The sequence below is a fragment of the Carettochelys insculpta genome, chromosome 15 (assembly GCF_033958435.1).
Source record: "Carettochelys insculpta isolate YL-2023 chromosome 15, ASM3395843v1, whole genome shotgun sequence".
Taxonomy (NCBI): domain Eukaryota; kingdom Metazoa; phylum Chordata; order Testudines; family Carettochelyidae; genus Carettochelys; species Carettochelys insculpta.
Window position 1 is genome coordinate 23595535 of NC_134151.1, and position 20869 is coordinate 23616403.

The following is a 20869-nucleotide window of genomic DNA, read 5'->3' on the forward strand; positions in this document are numbered from 1 at the left end:
TGTGCTGTTATTTAGCTGTAATTTACCCCAAAAGTCTTCTAAGAGCCCAGTTAGCAGTGCAAGGGTTGGTAATGCTGCTAGACAATATTGACCTCCTGTGGTCTGGCACGTTCTCTCATCCGGCACCAGTCAAGGTGCTGGATTAGAAAGGTTCAACCTGTCTACCTACATTGGGAAGACAGAGTTGCTAATGGGCGCTTATTCTAGCAGGCAAACATAGAACAAGACCCACTGACAGGAAATTGAAATTAAAATAAATTCTGACTGAAAGTAAGGCACACATTTTTCAATAGTGAGGTTAATTACCACACAAAACATTTATCAAGGATAGTGATGTATTATTTATCATTACACATTTTAATAATCAAGAGGGGATGTTTTTCTAAATGATATTCTCTAATTCAAACACATTATTTTGGGGATTTTTTTATGATCTGTGTTATGCAGGGTGTCAGATTATCCTGATCTGAGGCTCTTTGACTCATCACAGTTGGTGTAAGGTCAGAATTTTAAAGTTCAAAGTTTAACACTTCGGAGATGCCGTGGGGGGTAATTTGCTTAATGAAGTGCTGCATATGCACCACAGCACTTCATTAATAAACTCCCAACACCCTACTTACCATCCTTCCTTTGAAATAGGGAGGTAGTGTAGACACAGCCTATGCGTCTTATTCATAGCGTTTGCTGTGGAGATGTGACTATCGAGGGGAAATTGCCTTTCTGGAGGCTACCATCCTTCCACAAAAGAAGTTAGAAACCCAGTTACAAAGGCACACAACTGAACTGGAGTTTATTTGCAAGCTCCATACAATCAGTTGAGGACTGAATGGGTTAATACATTCAAACTCATCGGATGAAGTGGGTTTTACCCAAAAAAATTTATGCCGGGGTGAGCAACTCCTGGCCCACACGTCGGATCTGGACCCCAAGGCTCAGGGCTCTCCTCCATAGCATCTGGCCCGCTGGGGGTGTGGAGCCTTGTGGGCCAGATCAGGAAAGCTGGGGCTGGATCCAGACAACCGTCTCTGCTGGGGGCGTGAGGGTAGGGAGTGGTTTGGCATGGCACCTCTGTCACCCTCCAGCCCACTCCTACACTCCCTCTCCTGACCAGATGCCCAATTCCCAGCCCACTTCTGCACCCTCCCTCCTACCCAGACCCTAGTATGCTTCTTGGGAATCTCCTTCCACACTGAATATACTAATACATTTTGTGGGCCCTTGTAGGGTCTGGCCTGGTCTGCGAGGGTAATGGGTGGTTTTTTGTTTTTCATTTGGGGACCACATCAGTGAGGGCTGGTTTAAGCCCTAATAATCTGTCAGTCTCTAAGGTGCTGCATGAGTCCTTGTTGTTTTCCCTGGACTTCTGATTCAAAATGTTGTCAGTGCTTGAAATTATGTAATGTAGTCTGCTAATTGCATTCTAAAGTAAACAGCGATAGGAACTGCATTTAGGCTCAGCAGTTTGACTCCGAAAGAGGGGCGGTGACATAGCATGCAGGAATCAGATTTATTTAATAACATGTAGGCGTTTTTTTGGTGGGTTTTTTTTGTTTTCATAAATGTCCAGTGGACATAGTCACCCAGCTTCCACTAAGGATCATTTGGTGAGACTAAATGATACCATGTTAGGTTAAGGTAATGCATTTGGTAGGTGCCTCATGTTTGGTCTGCCAGTGCTGGTGGTTTAACAGACAGGAATACTCCATATACAGTGTAATATTGCCACTCACCTATAATACTCAACTGATGAGCTGTCACATAGTGTTAGAATATTAAGTGGGGAGGAGGGGGATTTATATCAACTGCACAGAAGAATAAGTGGAGTCAGCTGGAGAGTTGGTTAGAAGAGGAGGTTGGTGCAGACAGTCTGCCTTAACTGACATCTGGTTATTGATCAGACCAGAGGAGAATTTAATAACTTGTTAGAAGCAAGGCCTGTCCCCCATATGCAGTTTAGCAGTTCCCAGCATAGACCGTCCCCCTGTCCATGTAGTGGTGCTAAGGGAAGAGGCTAGCAGAGTAGTTCCTTGGGAGAAAGAGAAGGGAGAATCTCATGTAGACTGCACACCCCACAGGCAGAGAAGGTTAGGCACTAAGCTGGTGGGGGCGTTTTCTCTCTACAGTCAACAGGATGGAAAGTTAGTTTTTCAGGAGACAACCTGAAAATCATGTGGTTTGTAACTCATGTCAGTGGGTGGTTTAGAGGGGAAAGGCTGCAGACCCCACTGAATTAGATTGATAGGAGATTTGGAGTGGTTTGGTGATTAGCACAGTTTGAAAACAAATACAATGTAGGGAAGTTATAATTGATACTGAGGAGGTAGGCTGCATCTGCTCCAGAGATGAGTGATGGATCTGACTGACTCAGAGATTAGAAGGTGTGAATATGACTTTTTAATGAGAAGGAAGAAAGAGGATGAGGTGAAGTCTCACTGGGCGTGCCATCAACTTTGAAATGTAGATAAGTGCTTAGTCATTTTTGCATTGAGCCATGAGCTGTCATCAGAAATATTTTCCAACCTGTGGGTCAAGGTGATGATGCCTGGACATAGACAACTGGAGAGAGTAACTGCTATTTCTTGGAAACATGTCACATTCAGTGTTCCCTGTGAGTTGTGTGCTCGGGTGGTTTCTAGGAAAGATTCCAGTGCTGCCCAGCTGATTAGCAATGCACCCACAACTAATTTTTTCATTTCTACGGTTGATACACGTTTGCACGCATCTTGATGTACATAAAAAAATATTCTGCACGTAGATGGAAAATCTTTGCATCTAGCTCGGAAAAAATTAGAAGGAACATAGGTCACATGCACCAAAACCAAAGAAACACAAACTGATTTTCCCATTCAGAATGAGTATTTCTCATTTTTTAATACAAGTATAAAATTTGTACATCAGAACTGAAACAAAATGGTTAGATGTTGTCAAACAAAATGTTTCAATCTATCCCAAACAAAGTTCCGAATAAAATTTCCTTTCACAGGAGTGTATCTTTTTTTTAATTTTGGAATAAAAGAAATTTCAAAACTGTGAAACTCCTCCACGAAAAATCTAGTTCCCGCACAGCTCTGCTCCAGGTGTCTTGTTGGTCCTGCAGTCCTCCTCCGCTCCCTGCAGTCCCTGCGTCCACCTCTGCCTGGGTACTTGCTCCTCTCTGCACTGAGTATGGGCAGGAAGCAATTTTCAAGCCAGTGCTGTAGTGTAACTATGCTGGTGGGCCATACCAGCTTGATCTGAGCACCCCATCCCTCCCATTCTGAACCCCCTCCCGCCCCACAATTGCACTGCTCTATCAATTTTTAGAAATGCAAGAATTACCTAAGGAGAATCAGTTGCTTTTGCTGGGAAGCTCCATGAGCCTTTGGAATTCTGCATTGGTTACAGCTGGCGTAGGTGCAGTGGTGCTACTCTGTAATGTAGATAGGTAAAGCTCTTTATAAGACATGATTTGTATCTGGGACAGTTTATCTGAGTGTCAAGGAGGGGTGAGCTGCACTGGTACAAATCCCAGTTTATGGCAGTTTAGCTTGTCTGCTCTGCAGGTTTGCAGTAATGTAGCTACAGCAAAGGGTGAAACCGCCCCCCCTCCCCCAGCATCCCCACTTTGTAACCAAGACACTTTATTATATCCTCACTGATCTCCATTCCTGCACTTTGATGGGCACCTGTCACCAGCATTGCCCTAGAATGGTCTCTGCCTCTGCTCTTTCTGCAAAGCCCTTCTCATGCCTGGCAGCTGAAAGAAGAGTTTTCTGAGACCAGCATATTCAGAAAAGGATGGAGTCACTCAACCCCCGATCTGTGTTCTCCAACTGTTCACACAGACCATGAAAATCAACTTGGCTCTCAACTCCCCTGCCTAGTCCTTTGCCCTGTGTGAAGACATGAACATTCCAAGAGGTCCTGAGTGCCTACAGATCCCACTGACTTCAGGTGGAATGTAAGCACGCAGCCTCTCTGACACTTGGGAGCATTCTGGCGCTTTGCTCCTGCAGGGCCTGCTATTGGGGCAATTCTTTGGACCCAGGATAAGATGTCAGAAAGCAACAAATCACGTTTCTCCCCTTCCCCTATCCCCTTTTTCCTCCCCTTTGCTGCTGGATTTGCAGGAGGGGGAAGGGAATTGCTTGCGTGCTCATCAGTGAGCCCTACCCAGGTGGGATGTGTTGCCCCCTTTAAGAAGCCGCTAGCAGTCCCAGAGGAAGGGGGATTGCTAAAAATACCACCCTATGCTGTGGGAGTAGCTGACAAGCACACTGTGCCTTGGAGCAGGCGGAGTGGTCCAGTCCCTCCTGCTGCTGCTGCTGCTGCTGCCGCCGCCTCAATCTCTGCAGTGAATGTGCTGCATTCCCAGCCCCCCGCCCCCCGCAACCCTCCACTCACTCTGCACTCAGTTTCCTCAGGCCGCCCATGCTGCAGCCGGATCCAGCAGGCATGCTCACCTTCTTCCTCGTGTCTGGTGGCTCCATCTGGCTATTTATGGGTAAGTGCTGCTCCAGCTCTCGCCATTCCCCCTTGATGTCACCTTTTCATCCCTTTCTCAGCATTTCCATCCCTCCCCAGTTCGCTGTTGTTTTTCATCCTCTCCTTTTCTCATGGAATCAGGATTAGGCTGCATGAATGTTACGTCAACAGTGGGGATGCTGCTCCGGTCCAGCAAGCGAGAAATGACAGCTCGGGTCTGGTACAAACGAGGTCCTTTGTGAAATGACCTCTCCCTGTGCATTTGTCTTTACTCCCTTTCAGCTATTCAGCACATTCGCTCCTTCTCTCTGCCCTTCCCCCTCCCTCAGCCCTACCGTAAGTTTATTTCACAGGCCTGTAAAGAAAGAAGAAGGGGAGGAAAAAAAAAAAAAAAGAGGCAGGGAGGAGAAACATGCAGTTAAAACTGAAATGGTTTAAGTCCATAAATGAATATTTAATATTATGCTGCGTACTCATAATCTGGAAACAGTGCAGTGAGGTATTAATGCAGCTTGATAATATAATTATAGCTGTGTGCGCAATTGAAAAGATTACATAATTCCTCTCCAGTGAGCTCACTGACTTATTCAGCTAGATCCATCCTTTGTAATTTAGTTCAGGTAGGGTTTTTTCCTCCTTATGACACATATATGTTTAGTAGGGGCATGTACACATCTATATAGGTATATATCCAGAGAGAATATATGCCATATTGCTTTGTTTGAATGGTGCGATCACTTAAAGAGTGTCTAATCAGGCCAGAAAAAAAACCCAAACCCTGCATCTGTGTAATAAGAATTCTTCTCTTTGGCCCTTTAAGGCTTAGCTTTAACTGATCGTAATTTGTGAGGGAGATTCAATATTGAGTGCTCCAAATGGGGAGGAAGGAAGGAGAGCGAACTGCTAGTATTTGTGCTTTATTTTTCTTACTAATAATATACTTCTCTCCAGCCAAATACAGTCATCCATTGGGAAGGAATGCAAAGAGGAAGTAATGCTTTTGAAATGTAACCTCTCTTTGCAGCATTGTCTTAGATGTTCAAGCAAGAGTCAAGAGACATGACCTACCATGCAGTATCAGAAGAATAGCCATGTTAGTCTGTATTTGCAACAACGAGAGGTCTTGTGACACCTTATAGATTCAAATTATGTTTTGGAGCGTAAGCTTTCACGGGCAAAGACCTGCTTCACGAGATGTGAAACGCTTATGCTCCAAAAAAAAATCTGTTAGTCTATAAGGTGCCACAGGACTTCTCGTTGTTGTAGCATGTAGTATTTGTTAATGCTCATATTTACTCTGCTTCTATGGCTTCCTTTTATGAAAGGGAATATATTAATGCTGAAACAAGTGAGTGCCTAGTACCACTTGCCTACCTTTTCCCTGATATATAAGCTGGCTACTTAAATTAAAATTAGCAAGTGTGCATCTGCTTATACCTGGGCCCCGAACCTACGCTTATTGAAGTCAGTGGGAAAACTGGCCCAGTGACAAATATGACGAAGTGGAAATAGTGTTTGTATGTCCAAAGGCAAAACTTGGCACACTTGGTTCACGGGAACTTATAAAACCATGCTAGGCCTGTGCTTGTTTCATAGCCCCCAAAGCTGTCCTGATTTATGGTCCTGAATTCACAGGTGTATTATAGTGTAGCCCTCAGTAATACTCTGTAATTCACTGGTGTAGAACAGAATTTGACCTGTACAAAAAAAGCACATGCTGCACAAGCCTCTCCACCCCATTCTCCATATCATCTCATATATTGATCAGAAACAGGGGGTGGGGGGTTGTGCTCCACCACTTTGAGTATCATTTTGTTGAGTGCAAACTCATGTACAAATGCATTTCACTTGTGAGCTGGATCAGAGATTGGAGCCAGTGTCCATAAAAACAAAAGGTGGCTGCCTGAACTCACTGTGCCTTGTACTTCCCTTGAGTATTTTACTTTCCCTCTTATGGAGGTGGACTTTTATCCAACATTTGGACCTAAAATAAATACAGCACCTTTGAAAGGATGAGGCAGTTTTGTTGCCCCTTTGTTTATGCCACAACTGAGAAAAAGCAGAAGAGGAGATCCATGGTAATCGTTAGTGAGATAATTTGTTGAAAACATGTAAGTACAGATTGAAAAATAGGTAAAACATTGGAACTGCATTGAACATAGTGACTAAGCAATGCAGCTGTTTTATAATTTGTATATGTATTTTTAGCATGGAGCCACCCTCTCAGACCACTTCCAGAAAAAGGCAGGATTAGAAGCTATGCTGAGTAGCATAAAATGATGCATATTGCCATTATTGCAACCCAAAGCAAATGCTCAAATTTATTTCGCTTACAACTTCCAAGCCAATTGTAAGAATTGTCCCCACTTGGGTTGGTCTACTCTGCTGAGCTACTCGGGCTTTTTAATTTATAATGTTAAATTTGTAGGAACAATTGTATGAATGACGCAAAGATAAAGCTATTTTAAGCAATAGAAAAAGTGATCCAGGGAGAAAAAAAATGGTTATTTTTTACAGATGGGACATATATTAAAATCTTTTATATTATTAACTGTAATTTAATTATAATGAACAAAAAAAGGAAGTAAGCCCAATTTAAGCTATATATGTCAACTTAAATTTCCTCCCCACATGTAATGGAAGTACAATTCTGCAAGAATTCTCTGTTATTCAAGGGGCTGCACCACACAGAGTAGGAAATCCCTAGTCATGGAGGTGAGATTTCAGATTCTGTTACTGGAGGTGATTGCATTGCAAGGAATTTTGTGGTTCTCAGGATTCCCACTTGCTCACCTATCTGCTTCTTGTGTGAAAGACATAATATTTCACAAGTGTCCTGGGTGAACTGTGGCACGTGGTCCAAGTCCAAAAATAATATATCTCAAAAGGAATGTGGTAATACAAGAAAATAATTAGGTGAAATTCTGGTCCACAGAAGACCATGGAAGTGTTTCCATTAACTTCTCTGAAATAAAATTTTATTGAGTAACTTTTCCTGGTGTCTGCGACTAGTTCCCATGTGTCACAGTGGCCTCAAGTCGTTTGTGGGAAAAGCAGAAGGGAAAAAAGCAGTAGTTCTTTGAGATACTGAGTAGGTTAGAGATTTGATAATTGTGGGCAGAATCCTGGGTTTCTGGATTTCCATGTGAGAAATGCATCTAGTGACCAACGGGAAATGACATGATAATCTTAGTTCAGTGCCTAGTGGTGAGACACACCACAACCACTATCACAACTGCCTTTGGTGGTGCTCTTGTTAGCAGTTTGAGCAGAGAGACCAAGGACCAACGTGGTGTCTGGGCCATTTTCTTATCCAGATGAATGACTTGATCAGAACTGGTTTGTGCTACGTTGTCTGGACACTACTGTGTACAGTCAGAACTGTGGTTTTATAAATCATGGTGTTCAATCTTTAGGATTTCAGGCCTCGTATTAGTCATCTATATGTGACCCCTTCATGGGCTGGACCTTGGATCCAGTGAGGCTATCTTTGGCAATTGACCAAGGAAGAGAGATCAAGGTGGGATATGCCACTTTCCCCTCATAAAGTGATCCTGGAGGGATATGAGTATCACACAGGTCCTCAATGCAACTAGTAATAGCCTCAGGGCTGCTCTGCTAAATGAGGGCTGCTAAGGATCCCTTGTGGAGTCTCTGGCAATGCTAATGGCCTTTTCCTGTGAGAAATAGCTACTCAGCTCCCCCAAACTCTAGAAATACTGAAAGACTTTCTGATCAGAGGCAAGCTTTCCAAGATAGTCCTGGGCATGGCTGTTCTCTTAATGCGCTCTACCCCACAGCAGAGGTGGGAAAAGCACCCAAAAAGTTACTTGAATACAAGTGCAGGTGCTTTCACTTCTGGAAACTTGAGTAAAATCTCTATGTGACACTGGTGTGTGTGTGTGCATGTGTGCGTACTTTTACTCAAGCAGTTTTCAAGAGAGACACCAGTAACTTGCACTAAAGTACATCCCCCACCCTCCATCCCAGCAGCTGTACTTTTAGTCAAGTAACTTTTGGGGTATTTTTTTCTACCTCTGCCCCACAGTATCAATTTATTGCAAATGTGTAAAGGCAATGGCATGACTTAAAGTAGTAAAAGCATGTCCTTTTTGGAGTAATAGTTTTAGTTTACTGTGCTATTTCATTTAGGATTTTACTGATGCCAGCTGAAATTCTTGATATATGAGAGTTGTTTCATGAATAATGGACTAGTTAGCTTCTTGGTTTGTTTTGGGAATTTATAATTATACTATATAGTCATTTTATGTCTTCCTCCAATTCTGACTAAATATATTGCTATTCATTTGTTATTTGGATTCATTGTTTTTTGTATTTTCATTTTTCTTTTTTATGTCCATTCTTACAAATGCATCCACGTGGGCAGGGTTAGAGCCATGTTTATTTTGATTTTGGAAACAAAAGCCACTTTTTCTCTGCTGCCAGCAATTATTTAAAATTATGCAATAAAAGAAAATACCCACAAATTAGGCTAACCCAAAAAATAGCCAAATCCAGCTGTAATGCAGTAATTGATCACACAAATTAGTACTCGGTCTGCCTTTTTGTTTTTAATGTCTCCCAGTTACTACCAGTTACTGTGTATCCTGACTGTTCACTAAGTAAGAAATTCAGAATTTAAATAACTTATTTTGAACAAAGGGAGCAGTCTTTCTAATTAGTTCTGGTTTCCTTAAGTTCACCTGACAGACCTCATCAGCAAAGTCTGAATGAGACTATTTATACATTGGCCCTGTTTGTCCTCTTGGAGTGGGATTTTTCAAAAGTACTTGTGGATCTGTGGATGGGTGCACATAAAAACTGGTACTAAAATAACAATCAATTTTCATTTACCTCCCTTTAATTTTTTTTCTTGGTGTACATCTGTGTGTGGATGGTCATTTCAGAATACAAGCACAAGTAACCTATTGCTTAATAATGAAAATATCATTTTCTCAAATTCCTTAACAGTGAAAATCTCATTGAAAGTCAGTGGGCTTCATGCTCTTAAATCAGTAAATCTTTTAAAAATCCCGTCTTTACTTACTGAAGAGAAAAGAAAACAAAAAACACTAACATACTCATCCCAAATTTTAGACATCTGAAATGTGCTGGATTGGGAGCGAATGTTAATGTACAAAACATGATTGCATGCTACACTGAGCAGATAACTTTTAGGTGCACTGCACTATTCAATTATTACGAGAAAGTCCTACAGAACTCAGCTGAGAATTATCAGCACTTTAGAGGATGTTTAAACCAGACTTTAGACTTGTACAGCTTGGAGTGTGTTTGTAGATTGAGATCATTTGTACAGAATTTGTGAGCCATTTTCTATGATATTTTGGTGGCATTTTAGAGTAAAAACCATGAATCCTATTTCATTTTTGCCTGTTGCTTGCATCCCTGACTTTACTATATAAGCTTTCACTGTGAACTGGCTTTCCTTTCCTTTTAAAAGACAGCAGCAACACTACTTGTCAGCTACTTGGCACATTTTGTCCCTTTAGTAAATGGCTGGAGTTCTATAACTGGCCTTCCTAGTTTGGGCTGACAAGACAGTAGATTGAGAATGGTCTAGACCTAGGATAGTCTGTCAGTTTAAAAAAAAAAAAATCAAAGCCATCTGAGTAAGTGAAAATAGCCTTCCAATTGCACTTCAGTTGTAATGCTTGAGTCCTAATATTTTGCTGAAGGGGAACTTTTTGTTGTGTATTGAGAACAGCCTTATTCTGACTGGACTTTCCACTGACCTGTCTGGATGATGATGATGATGATGATGTTTAAGAATATCATTTTAGTTGACGGGCTGGCGCAGGTGGTGTCCCCCAGCATTGATACTCACAGGAATAAGAAACAGCTTAATTTGCCTCATTAACTGGTCATACTTTATAAACTCTGGATTCTGTATTTCCACTCCAAATCCCATCTGCTGAAGTGGGTTTTACCCACAAAAGCTTATGACCAAATAAATGTGTTAGTCTCTAAAGTGCTATAGGACTGCTTATTACCTGCCAACAAAAATTCCATCTTGTGTTTCATTTAGGAAGGGTTACTGATGACAATTGTACATCTTTCACTTAAGGCAGCAAAGACGATTGTAGATTGGATACAGAATAGGGGAGAGGTGTTGACTAAAGGCACTACATTCTTTGTACAGTCACCATTCAGAGTAAAACCACATTTCAGGCGTTGATATGTGAGCAAGCTGTTTACATTTTCATGTGGAACAGTTACACCAGATAATGCGTCAGAAAAAACCTCTTTTAGTTGAGTAACTTATAACATATATGTAAAAACGCTCTGATACATTTTCTGTGGAAGAAGCAGTGTGTTAGGGTGGGGGCACGTGGAGCTCATAGATTTTAAGACCAGAAGAGACCATTAGGTCATCTAGTCTGACCTTCTGTATCTCACAGGTAATTAAATGTCACCAAGTTACCCCCAAATTCAGCCCAATGACTTGTGTTTGAGAAAATCATATTCTCCACAAAAGCTTCCAGTCTAAATCTGCAGACAACAAGAGAGAGAGAACCCAGCATTTGGTAGTTTGTTCCAGTGCTCAATCACCCTCACTGTTTTTAAAAAAAGAAAAAAAGTTACTTATTTTGAGTTTACGTGATTTGGGCTTCTTGCTACTGGTTCTAGTTATTCATAGATTAACCCTCTAAATCACTTAAATACTTTAGAAAAATTGACTCAGTGAATAAAAAAGTAATAAACCTAGGTTTGTCACGGACCATCCATAGCCCCATATTTGTTAAAACTAATGAGTCACATAAATTCCACCAAGTCTTAAATACCTTTTAAAATGGGGCCTATTGTGTCTAATCGTCCCTGGTTTTGTTGTTCGAACTCCTGAGGAAGGTTTTTCAATAGCTGTTTATTGTGAACTAACTTACCTGATGGGTTAGGTGCTGAATTTTTAACAAAAATGTCATCAAATACTTTTCCAAAGTATCTAGCTGGTCTAGTAGTTAAAATTTTGGTAGTAAAAACCAAACCAAAACCCAAAGAGATTTTTTTCCAAGGAAGAAAGGACGAGGTGCTGAGCTCTTATAATATTAGCTAAAAATTCCTATCCATCTGAATTGCTCAGCTATCCCACTCTGGGAAATCGATATTTCGACAGTTCTGCAGTTAATAAAGTTCCAGGCAGCAAGACCTTCATTTTGATGTTTTGGTTTTTTTTTAAGTAGGAAAGAAACGAAAACTTGCATAAAAGAAAAATTTTGGACCTTCTTTCTAAACCACAAAGAAGGAAAATGAACAAAAGACTTTTTTTTTCTTGTGCAGCAGGCCAAAGGCCCCATGATTATGTTAAAGAAAAATTTTCAACAGACAGTGCCTTGTCATCGATAAATTCTGACACAAGTCTATGGTAGTCAAGCAGGATCCATCAAAACATTTGGCCATTATCACATAATTTTCAGTAACAAGGGTACGTTCTTCATAGTCTCCAGAAGAGTCTGGTTGGGAACTTCTGCTAAGTCAGCATGTCTGAAATAAACCCTCTACCAATGTGCACACCCAGAATGAACCACGGGGAGCAGGTAGAGATTTTATCTTAGGCTGGGATTTTTGCACATTTTTAGAATGTCAGTTTATTAACCCAATAATTTAAACCCAGTGGATTATAGGCATCTGTATTTCCTTTGATGAGGCACTCAAGTGGCAGCACAGTGTTCAAGTGCACAAACGTCTTTGCACAGTAACAGAGAGTAAGCCGTGCTAGTCTATACACTATCAAAACAAAAAGCAGTCAAGTAGCACTTTCAAGACTAGCAAAATAGTTTATTAGGTGAGCTTTCGTGGGACAGACCCACTTCTTCAGACCATAGCCAGACCAGAACAGACTCAATATTTAAGACACAGAGAACCAAAAACAGTAAGCAAGGAGGACAAATCAGAAAAAGATAATCAAGGTGAGCAAATCAGAGAGTGGAGGGGTGGGGGGGAAGATCAAGAATTAGCCTGAGTGTTTGTAAACTTGCAAGAAGCCTCCTAGTCACAAGGTCAAGAGAGAAAAAATGTTTCCGGTCACTTGATACCCTGGCTTACCAGCCGAGATGTTGCACTACTCACTGCTTTCCCCTCAGTCATAGTGTGACACTACCTAGATTTTTTTTTTTTTTTTTTTGGCACACAATCTCCACAGCACTCAAAGGCATTGCAGAAACAGCAGCCAGCACAGACTGGAGACACAGTCCCAGCTGTTTCAGCCTCTCACAACAGCATGACAACTGGAACAGCACTGATGGAATAACCTATCAAATTATTTATATGGATCCCATCACCACAGCATCTGGGCAGCACAAAGCATTTAAAAATAAAAACACCACCAACCCCTGTCTCTTCTCTTCTCTTTCTCGTTCTTTCCTATCCTGGAGAATGGAGAATGTGGGTTTTTGTCTGTCTGTTGTAGGGTCACAGCTCCAGTGAAACACAGGTGGTGTATGTCATCTTGGCTGATAGAGCAAGAAGTCACTTCAGACTCGATCCCACAGAGAGCTTTGAAAAACAGAGTAGATACGTTGAGTGGACTCTGCAAGCAATGTGGAGTGAGGGCAGCCAGAAAGCAGGCGCAGGATGAGAAACGTGTTCACCTTGTGGTTCGTCTGCTTTTTCCACCGGGTGGAGCTTTCGGAAGTTTTTGTGGCTTCACTCCCAAATACAACTGACCGCTCCGCGGGCATTTGTTGCTCTTTCTGTGCACCACATGTGGCGAACTGGACATGGCAGTGTGGTGAAATGCGGCGCCTCAGAGGTGTGCTGCACAGGCACCCCACCATTTGATGGCACAAGCATGTGGTGGATCCAGCTGCAGCCTGGTACAGCTTATAATGTGGCTGCAGATGTGGCTGCGGCTTGTGGCACCGCTCCAGGAGTGGCTTGTGGTGTGGTTCAGATGGCTCCAGCTGTAGGGCGGCTCATGTGGCGGCAGCTCTGGTGAGTCGCCGGCTGTTTGCATTGGGGGTGTGGAGATCTTTATATTTCTATTGGACACTGCTGGACTAGATTCCTGGGGCTGTCCAAAATGCTGCTTAACGTGCACAGTGATGGGGGGCCAGTTTGGTCTCTTGTGTGGGGTTGCTTGAGGTTTCTTAAACTTGAGCCATTTTGGCAACTGAAGATTGTCAGACAGTGGAGGTACTGTGAACACGCCGCGCTCCCTATACTGGGACTGAGTTAATAAGGGTGGTACAATGCCACTGTATAGCTGTGATCGGGTTCATCAAGTGGCCACTTCAGCCAGCTTTGGATTGCACTGCACCCAGTGACAGGCTCGGAGAAGCTGTAGCAGGTGCCAGAATAGGGCTAGTTAATTTCACTCATCAAACCTACCTGTCTGCATGGCTCGCTGTGGCTGGGTCTGTGTGTGATAGGATGGGGGGCAATCACCTGGCCAATTGCAGATAAAGGGGAAACTTTTCTGCTGCTAATGAATTTGTGCATAGAATCAGAGCACTAGAACTGGAACGGACCTTGAGAGGTCATCAAGTCCAGTCCTCTGCCCACATGGCAGGACCAAGCACCATCTGGAGTGAGCATCCCTGACAGATGTCTATCTAACCTGCTCTTAAATATCTCCAGTGAGGGAGATTCCACAACCTCCCAAGGCAATTTATTCTAGCGTTTAACCACCCTGACAATTGGGAGGCTTTTCCTACTGTTCAGCCTAAACCTCCCTTACAGCATTTAAGCCTATTGCTTCTTGTCCTATCCTCAGAGGCCAAGGAGGACAATTTTTCTCCCTCCTCCTTTTAACGCTATTTTTAGGTACTTGAAAACTGCTATTGTGTCCCATCACAGTCTTCTCTTTTCTAAACTAAGCAAGTCCAGTTCTTTCAGTCTTTCCTCATAGCTCTAGAACTTGTTGCTCTTCTTTGGACCTTCTCCAATTTCTCCACATACCTCTTAAAATGCGGTGCCCAAAACTGGACATGATACTCCAAATGACGCCTAATCAGCACTGAGTACAGCAGAAAAATGACATCTTGTGTCTTGCTCACTACACTCCTGTTAATGCATCCCAGAATCAGGTTTGTTTGTTTTGCAACAGCATCATGCTGCTGACTCATATTTAACTTGTGTTCCACTATGGCCCCTAGGTCCCTTCCTTCAGTACTCCTTCCTAGAGAGTCTCTTCCCATTCTGTGTGTGTGAAACTGATTGTTCCTTCCTAAGTGTTCCTTTGCATTTGTCCTTATTAAACATCATCCTTTTTTCCTCAGCCCATTTCTCTAGTTTGTCCAGATAATTTTGAATTCTGACCCTGTTCTCCAAAGCAGTTGCAACTCGTCTGCAGTTGCTTGGTATCATCTGCAAATTTACTAAAAGTACTCTCTGTGCCAATTTCTAAATTGTAGGTGAAGATATTGAATAGAACCGGTCCCAAAACAGACCCCTGCAGAACCCCACTTGTTATGCCCTTCCAGCATGAATGGGAACCATCAATAACTGCCCTCAGCATCTAAGGATAGATGCCCTGGAAGGTGGGATGTGCTAAAGAAGGCAAATTCTTCAAAGTGCTTCCTCCAAACTACCAGCATCCTCCCCTTCCCTCAGTCCCATCCTGCTTGGGCTCAGCTTTAGCCAGCTGCAGGATATGGTTTCAGCAAAGCATCGAGAAAGGGGAGGGATTATGGTGTTTGCTGCAGAGGTTCTCTCAGTGGCTCAAACAGCAGCTCCAGCGTATGAATGGTTAAAACTCATGGTGTCTGCAGGGTTTGGAAGTGAAGGATTAATCAATGGTAATATTATTGTTGCACTGTTGTAGTTCTATCTTCCTGGCACATGCCCAGATCAGCTTTGGGCTTTCTGTAGTATTCAGTTAATTCAGTTCACCATCTGTCTCCTAATCTCTTCCCTCCTTTTCATTACTTGAATAGACTGGTGATACTAAGGAGAGAGGCAAAAACATTCAAACATCCATCAGATCAGTTGTAACATCAGTGCATCCAGAGTCAGCCTTAGAGAAAGTGGCGCCCTGGGTGAATTTGCATTTTAATGCCCCTGGCTTCTGTGGTTGTGGTGCCCCTCATTGTCCCTGGTCCCCTGTTGGCTCCCTAGGCTCCCCACATTCTCCTCCCTGTAACTCCTGCATCTCCCTCTTGTATCCATAACCCTTGCACTGTGCTCTCTTTGCCCCTAGTGCCGGCACCTCCCTTCTGTGCCCCAGCCTTTGAACTGTGCCTCATGCATTCATATCCCCTGCACCTCCTATGCCCCCCAACGCTTGCACTTTGCCCTCTTCACGCCTATCCCCTGCACGTCCTGTGCACCATTCTCTCTAATGTTTGCCATCTATGGAAAGAATAAGTTTTGTTATGTGCACCAACGCACATGTGGATGAGCACCACCGACAGAAATACACATTGAGTGTGGGTGCTCTGCTAATCAGCTGGGCAGCACTTGAATTTCTCCTGGGCAGCTGCCCAAGTGCTCAGCGTACAGGGAACACTGCTTCAGTGCCCCTGAACAGTGTGCCCTTCACACCTCGCTCTGCACCTCCCTCTTGTACCCCCTTCACTCTCATCCCCACACTCCCCTCCCATGCTCCTCATGCCTGCACTGTGAACGCCAAGGGAGGGGAAGCTGCTTCTGTGTTTAGCCAGCCATTCGCAGTCTTTGTTTAAGCCTGAGCTGAGGGCGTCGAATTTGCAGATGAATTGTAGCTCAGAAATTTCTCTTTAAATAAATTTCAGGACCAGACTCCAAAGAGAAATTTCTGAGCTACAATTAATCTGCAAATTCGACGCCCTCAGCTCTGGCTTAAACAAAGACTGCGAATGGCTGGCTAAATACAGAAGCAGCTTCCCCTCCCTTGGTGTTCACACCTCCAGATCAACTGCTGGTAGTAAGCCTCACCCTTGCTGACTGAGCTAACCTTGTTATCCCCACCCTTGCTCTGGCTTATTTATACCTGGCCCTGCAGTTTTCCAAGACCAGCATCTGATGGAGTGAGTCTGTGCTCACGAAAGCTCATGCTCAAAACTTTCCTGTTAGTCTATAAGGTGCCACAGGACCCTTCGTTGCTGTTACAGATCCAGACTAACATGGCTACCCCTCCAATACCTAACAGTAAGAGTGTCCTTTTTGGAGTAATAGTTTTAGTTTATTCTGCTATTTCACGTAGGCTTTTACTGGTACCAGCTGAGCTTCTGGGCACATGAGTTATTTCACAAATGATGGACTAGTTAAGATCTCGGTGTGCTTTGAGAATTTATGATTACACTATATAGTCATTTTATTTCTTCATCCAGTACTGGCTAATTGTATTGCTAATTATTTATTATTATTTGGAGTCATTGTTCATTGCATATTTGTTTATTTAGACCTAGTCTTGCAAATGATGCCATGTGGGCAGGCTTAAAGGCATGTTTATTTTGATATCTGAAACAAAAAGCCATTTGTTTTCTGCTGCCAGCAATTACTTTAAATCCCCTACAAAATTATGCAGTGCAAGAAAATAACTTCAAGTATTTTAGGCTAACTCCCCCCGCACTCCTCCCCCCCCAAAAAATGCAGCTGTACTCCAGTAATTAGATAAACCAGTGTCCAGTCTGCCCCCTTGTCTTAGATTTTTAATATCTTTCAGTTACTTCCAATACTTGCATGTGATGCTTAACACAGTGCATTGAGTAAGAAACTCAAAATTCATAAACTTATTTTTCAATCCTTTCTGCTTTGTCTACACTACTAAATTTTGTACCCAAAACTTCCTTTTGGCAACCAAACAGTGAGTGCATACACACTGTGATAGGAGTGTTTGTTGGGGAAAATGGCCTGGTTTTGGTGGCAAAATACTTTCACCTCTATGAAAGCCTTTTTCCTTTTCTTTTCGTTCTATGGGAGTGTCCCACAATGCCCCTTTTGAAGACTCTGGTGAACTCTACTGCCCTGCAGCCAAGTAAGCAACAATTCCTCCTTCCCTGTTGCCAGTCCTGGGAAATTTAAATTCCATTTCCTGCATGCTGGCTTGGGGAACTCTCCTTGTCTCTTCCCAAGTGACTATGGCTGGCTATCGCACCTCATGTTCTTCCACCTGGACCACTGCAGAGCTGTTGGATCTGATGGGAAGAAGAGTCTGTGCAGCTGCACTTGACCCGTAGGAATTGGGATACCTGTGGGCACATTTCTCGAAGCTTGCAAGTGAAAATCAAAAATAAAGGACCTGAGGCAGATGTAGCATAAAGTGAGGGAGGCACACCATCACTCCAGTGCTGCACATAAGAGATGCCATTCCTATAAGGAGCTCAATTCGACCCATGGTGATGATGACACCTCTGCTGCCAACATTCCCATGGTTACTTAGCTTCACAGAGACTAAGCCAAGTGCCACATGCACTGTGATCATGGGAATATTCTCCTCATTAAGATATGACCTGCCATAAAGACAACCCCAGCGTGCTTTTAATCTGCCAAAGGAATACTTAACTGTCATACAGCACCTGCTCAGCTCACTGTTGAAACATGCTGTACTGCTGTCCAGCTGTCCCATGTAAATTTAGGTCATGAGCCAGGACTGAAATGTGTAAACCAGGTTTCCCAGGATCATTGTGAGCATTTTCACATCCCATACTGTAATCTTGTGGTCGGGAAAGAAACCACCCATTTGAAGCTTTCTGTCTAGGCTGGTATTCCTGAAGATGCATCATGCACCTTTCCAGACCACTGTGCATTGATGTCTGCGCAATGTCCGTGGCAATCCACAAGTGCCTGAAACACCATGGGGAAGTACCCTTTCCTATTAGTCTGTTCTTTTGCAGGGTAGTTTGGAGTGCAAACACTGGAACATGTATGCCATCTTTGGCCCCTCCACAGTTAGGGAAACCCATCTCTCCAAACCTGTCCACTACTTCACGCACATTTCCCAGAGTCATAGTCCTTCGTAGCAGGGTGTGATTTATTACCTGCCACACTTGCATTAATGCAGCCCCCACAGTCGACTTCACCACTTCAAATTGGTTTGTGACCACCCGCTAGTAATCTGGAGTCAGCAGCTCCCCCACAGAAATTGCCATATGCTTCTCTGCTGAGAGGCTAGCTCTCATTCTGGTGTTCTTGTGCCACAGGCCTGGTTCAGCTTGGCATGCAGTTCCAGGAAGGTGACAGTATGCAGCCTAGAGTTTCTATAGCCATTGTTTATCATCACACATGTAAACCCATCATTCAGTGCTGGTTTCCCTACTCCAAAAGCAACAATCTACCCCTATGCTCTGCGAATGCCAACCACAAGTTAAGAGTTGCTGCTATCCAGGGCACGCAGAATGTCAGATGTCTACAAGTCTTCCTCTGTCACAGTTACTGTAGGGCCGTGCATGATGTCCTCATGACACTTAAAGCACAAGAGAAAAGTGCGTGTAAAGGGTCCTGAGATGCCCAGCCCTTGGCCTAGGGCGGGCGGTAACCAAAAAAGGGGTTAGAACACCAGCCCCACACTCAGTTCGGGGTGGTCAGCAGTTCACTGCCACAATACAATACAGGCCCAGCCCTCAGTCTAGGGCGGGGCAGCAGTTCACAAGGGGTTAGCCCAGGCCCAGCCCTCAGTTTGGGGCGGGGCACCAGCACAAGGAGGTTAGCACAGGCCCAGCGCGGGCTGGCCCTGTCAAGGAGGGGGTAGGGGGTCGCAGGCCCTCCCACTCCACTGCGACCCGGCCCGGGGCCCTGGGGGTCGCTCACACACGACCACGGCGGTGGGGATCCAGGCCACAACACACCACCATGGGTTCAGGAGCGTTGTTCCCCGGGCCACTTCCTACCTCTGCCTCCGCTGGCGGAAGGTCCAAGTCCATCTGGTCAGGGGGTCCCTCTACGTCGGTCTCCTCCAGGTCATCCACCTTCGGGGGCTCCAGCCAGTCGCCCATCTCAATGTCATTGGGATAGTCGGGCGGCGGTAGCACAGGGGACCCGATGCGATCCTGGGCCTGAGGGCTGTAGGGATCCGCCGGGACTCTGGGGCAGACCGCCCCTAGGGCTTCTTCCAAGGCAGGGGGTTTCCGCCGGCGTGAAGGTCCTGGCAGGTCCGGAAAGTCTGGGTAGTCCCCCTGGGGCATCTGGATCCGGGGGTGTTCGGAGCCGCTGGGGGCTTGCTCCTCCAGCCTGGCCGGGCGGCAACAGGCCCTCTGCCCTTGGTGCCGGGGAGCTCGTGCAGGCGCCTCCTCCCTGCCCAGAGGCCCAGGCTTTAATGGGTCCCGAGACCTGCCCTTGGCTCTTCCAGCCCTGGGCCACACCCTCTGAGGGGCAGGCCTCTGGTACGCTGGCTCCAGCCCCGCCCACCAAGGCCTCTGCACAGCCTCCTCTGCCTCTGAGTCTGCAGCAGGCCATACTGACTCACTACACTGCAGGATCCATCACTTCTCACTACAGATGCCAGCGTGAACAGCAAAGACTGGCTGTGGGGAAAAAAAGGCACAAAAAAAAGTCAGAAGCCAATGGACAGTGAGGACACAAAACAATGCACGATGGGATATTTAGCACAGTCCCAAGATGCACACAGTGTTTGCTTCCCCTGCCCACAACACTCAGCAACAGAGGTGTCCCCCTGCATTGTGGGAACATACCCACAATGCATTGCTCACGTGGTCTATGATGATGTCCCCAATGTGGACGTGATATTTGCCACAAGGGGCTATTGTGAACAAGCTTTTCAGATTTTTATTGTGTTGACTTTTGGTGGTTGATATAAGTTCAGTTGACAAAAAGGGGTAGTATGGACAAAGCATTAGTTAGGACTGGTTGTTAAATAATCCTGACAGACCTTCTCAGCAAAGTTTGACTGAGACTATCCATTGACACACTTTGTCCTCTTGGGGTTGAATTTTTCAAAAGTACTGAACTGTGGGTATGTATATAAACTAGTGCTGAAATAGCTAAATGAGTTTCAGTTCATCTTTTGTTTTTCTTTGTTTCTCTGTTTGTTTGGCACAAATCTGTGTGGAGAATCATTTCAGAACAGAAGTATTCACATATCGAACAAATCAGTTGCTTAACAGTTTCAACTAATCTGTTTCTGAAATGTGTCCACAAACTAACTTACACTGAAATAATAAAATAACTAATTTAGTCATTTCAATGCAAGTGGGGATCGGTTCTTCCTAGTGAAAATCTTACTGAAAGTCAGTGAGATTTGGTATCATAAATCACTTACACTTTTGAAAATCCCATCTTTAATTACTAAAGAAAACAAACATATGAATACATCTATCCCATGTTTTCAACATCTAAAATGTGCTAGACTGGGAACTAATTGTTAATATGCAAAACATGATTCTATGCTACACTGAGGAGATAATTTTTAGTGAACTTGACGATTTAATTATTATGGAAAAGGCCTACAGAACTCAGTTGAGGATTATCAACGCTTTAGGGATGTTTTAACCAGCCTTTAGAATTGTATACC

General features: G+C 44.0%; 1 protein-coding gene across 1 annotated transcript in view; it reads left to right on the plus strand.

Moving 5' to 3' along the window:
• The first annotated feature begins 4431 nt into the window (after window positions 1-4431).
• Window positions 4432-20869, plus strand: part of ACSL6 (acyl-CoA synthetase long chain family member 6) — a 110522-nt gene continuing 94084 nt past the window's right edge. Inside the window, exon 1 of the mRNA XM_075009307.1 lies at window positions 4432-4483. Within this exon, the coding sequence (XP_074865408.1) occupies window positions 4435-4483 (49 nt within the window). The 5' untranslated portion in view covers window positions 4432-4434. The remainder of the gene's footprint in view (window positions 4484-20869) is intronic.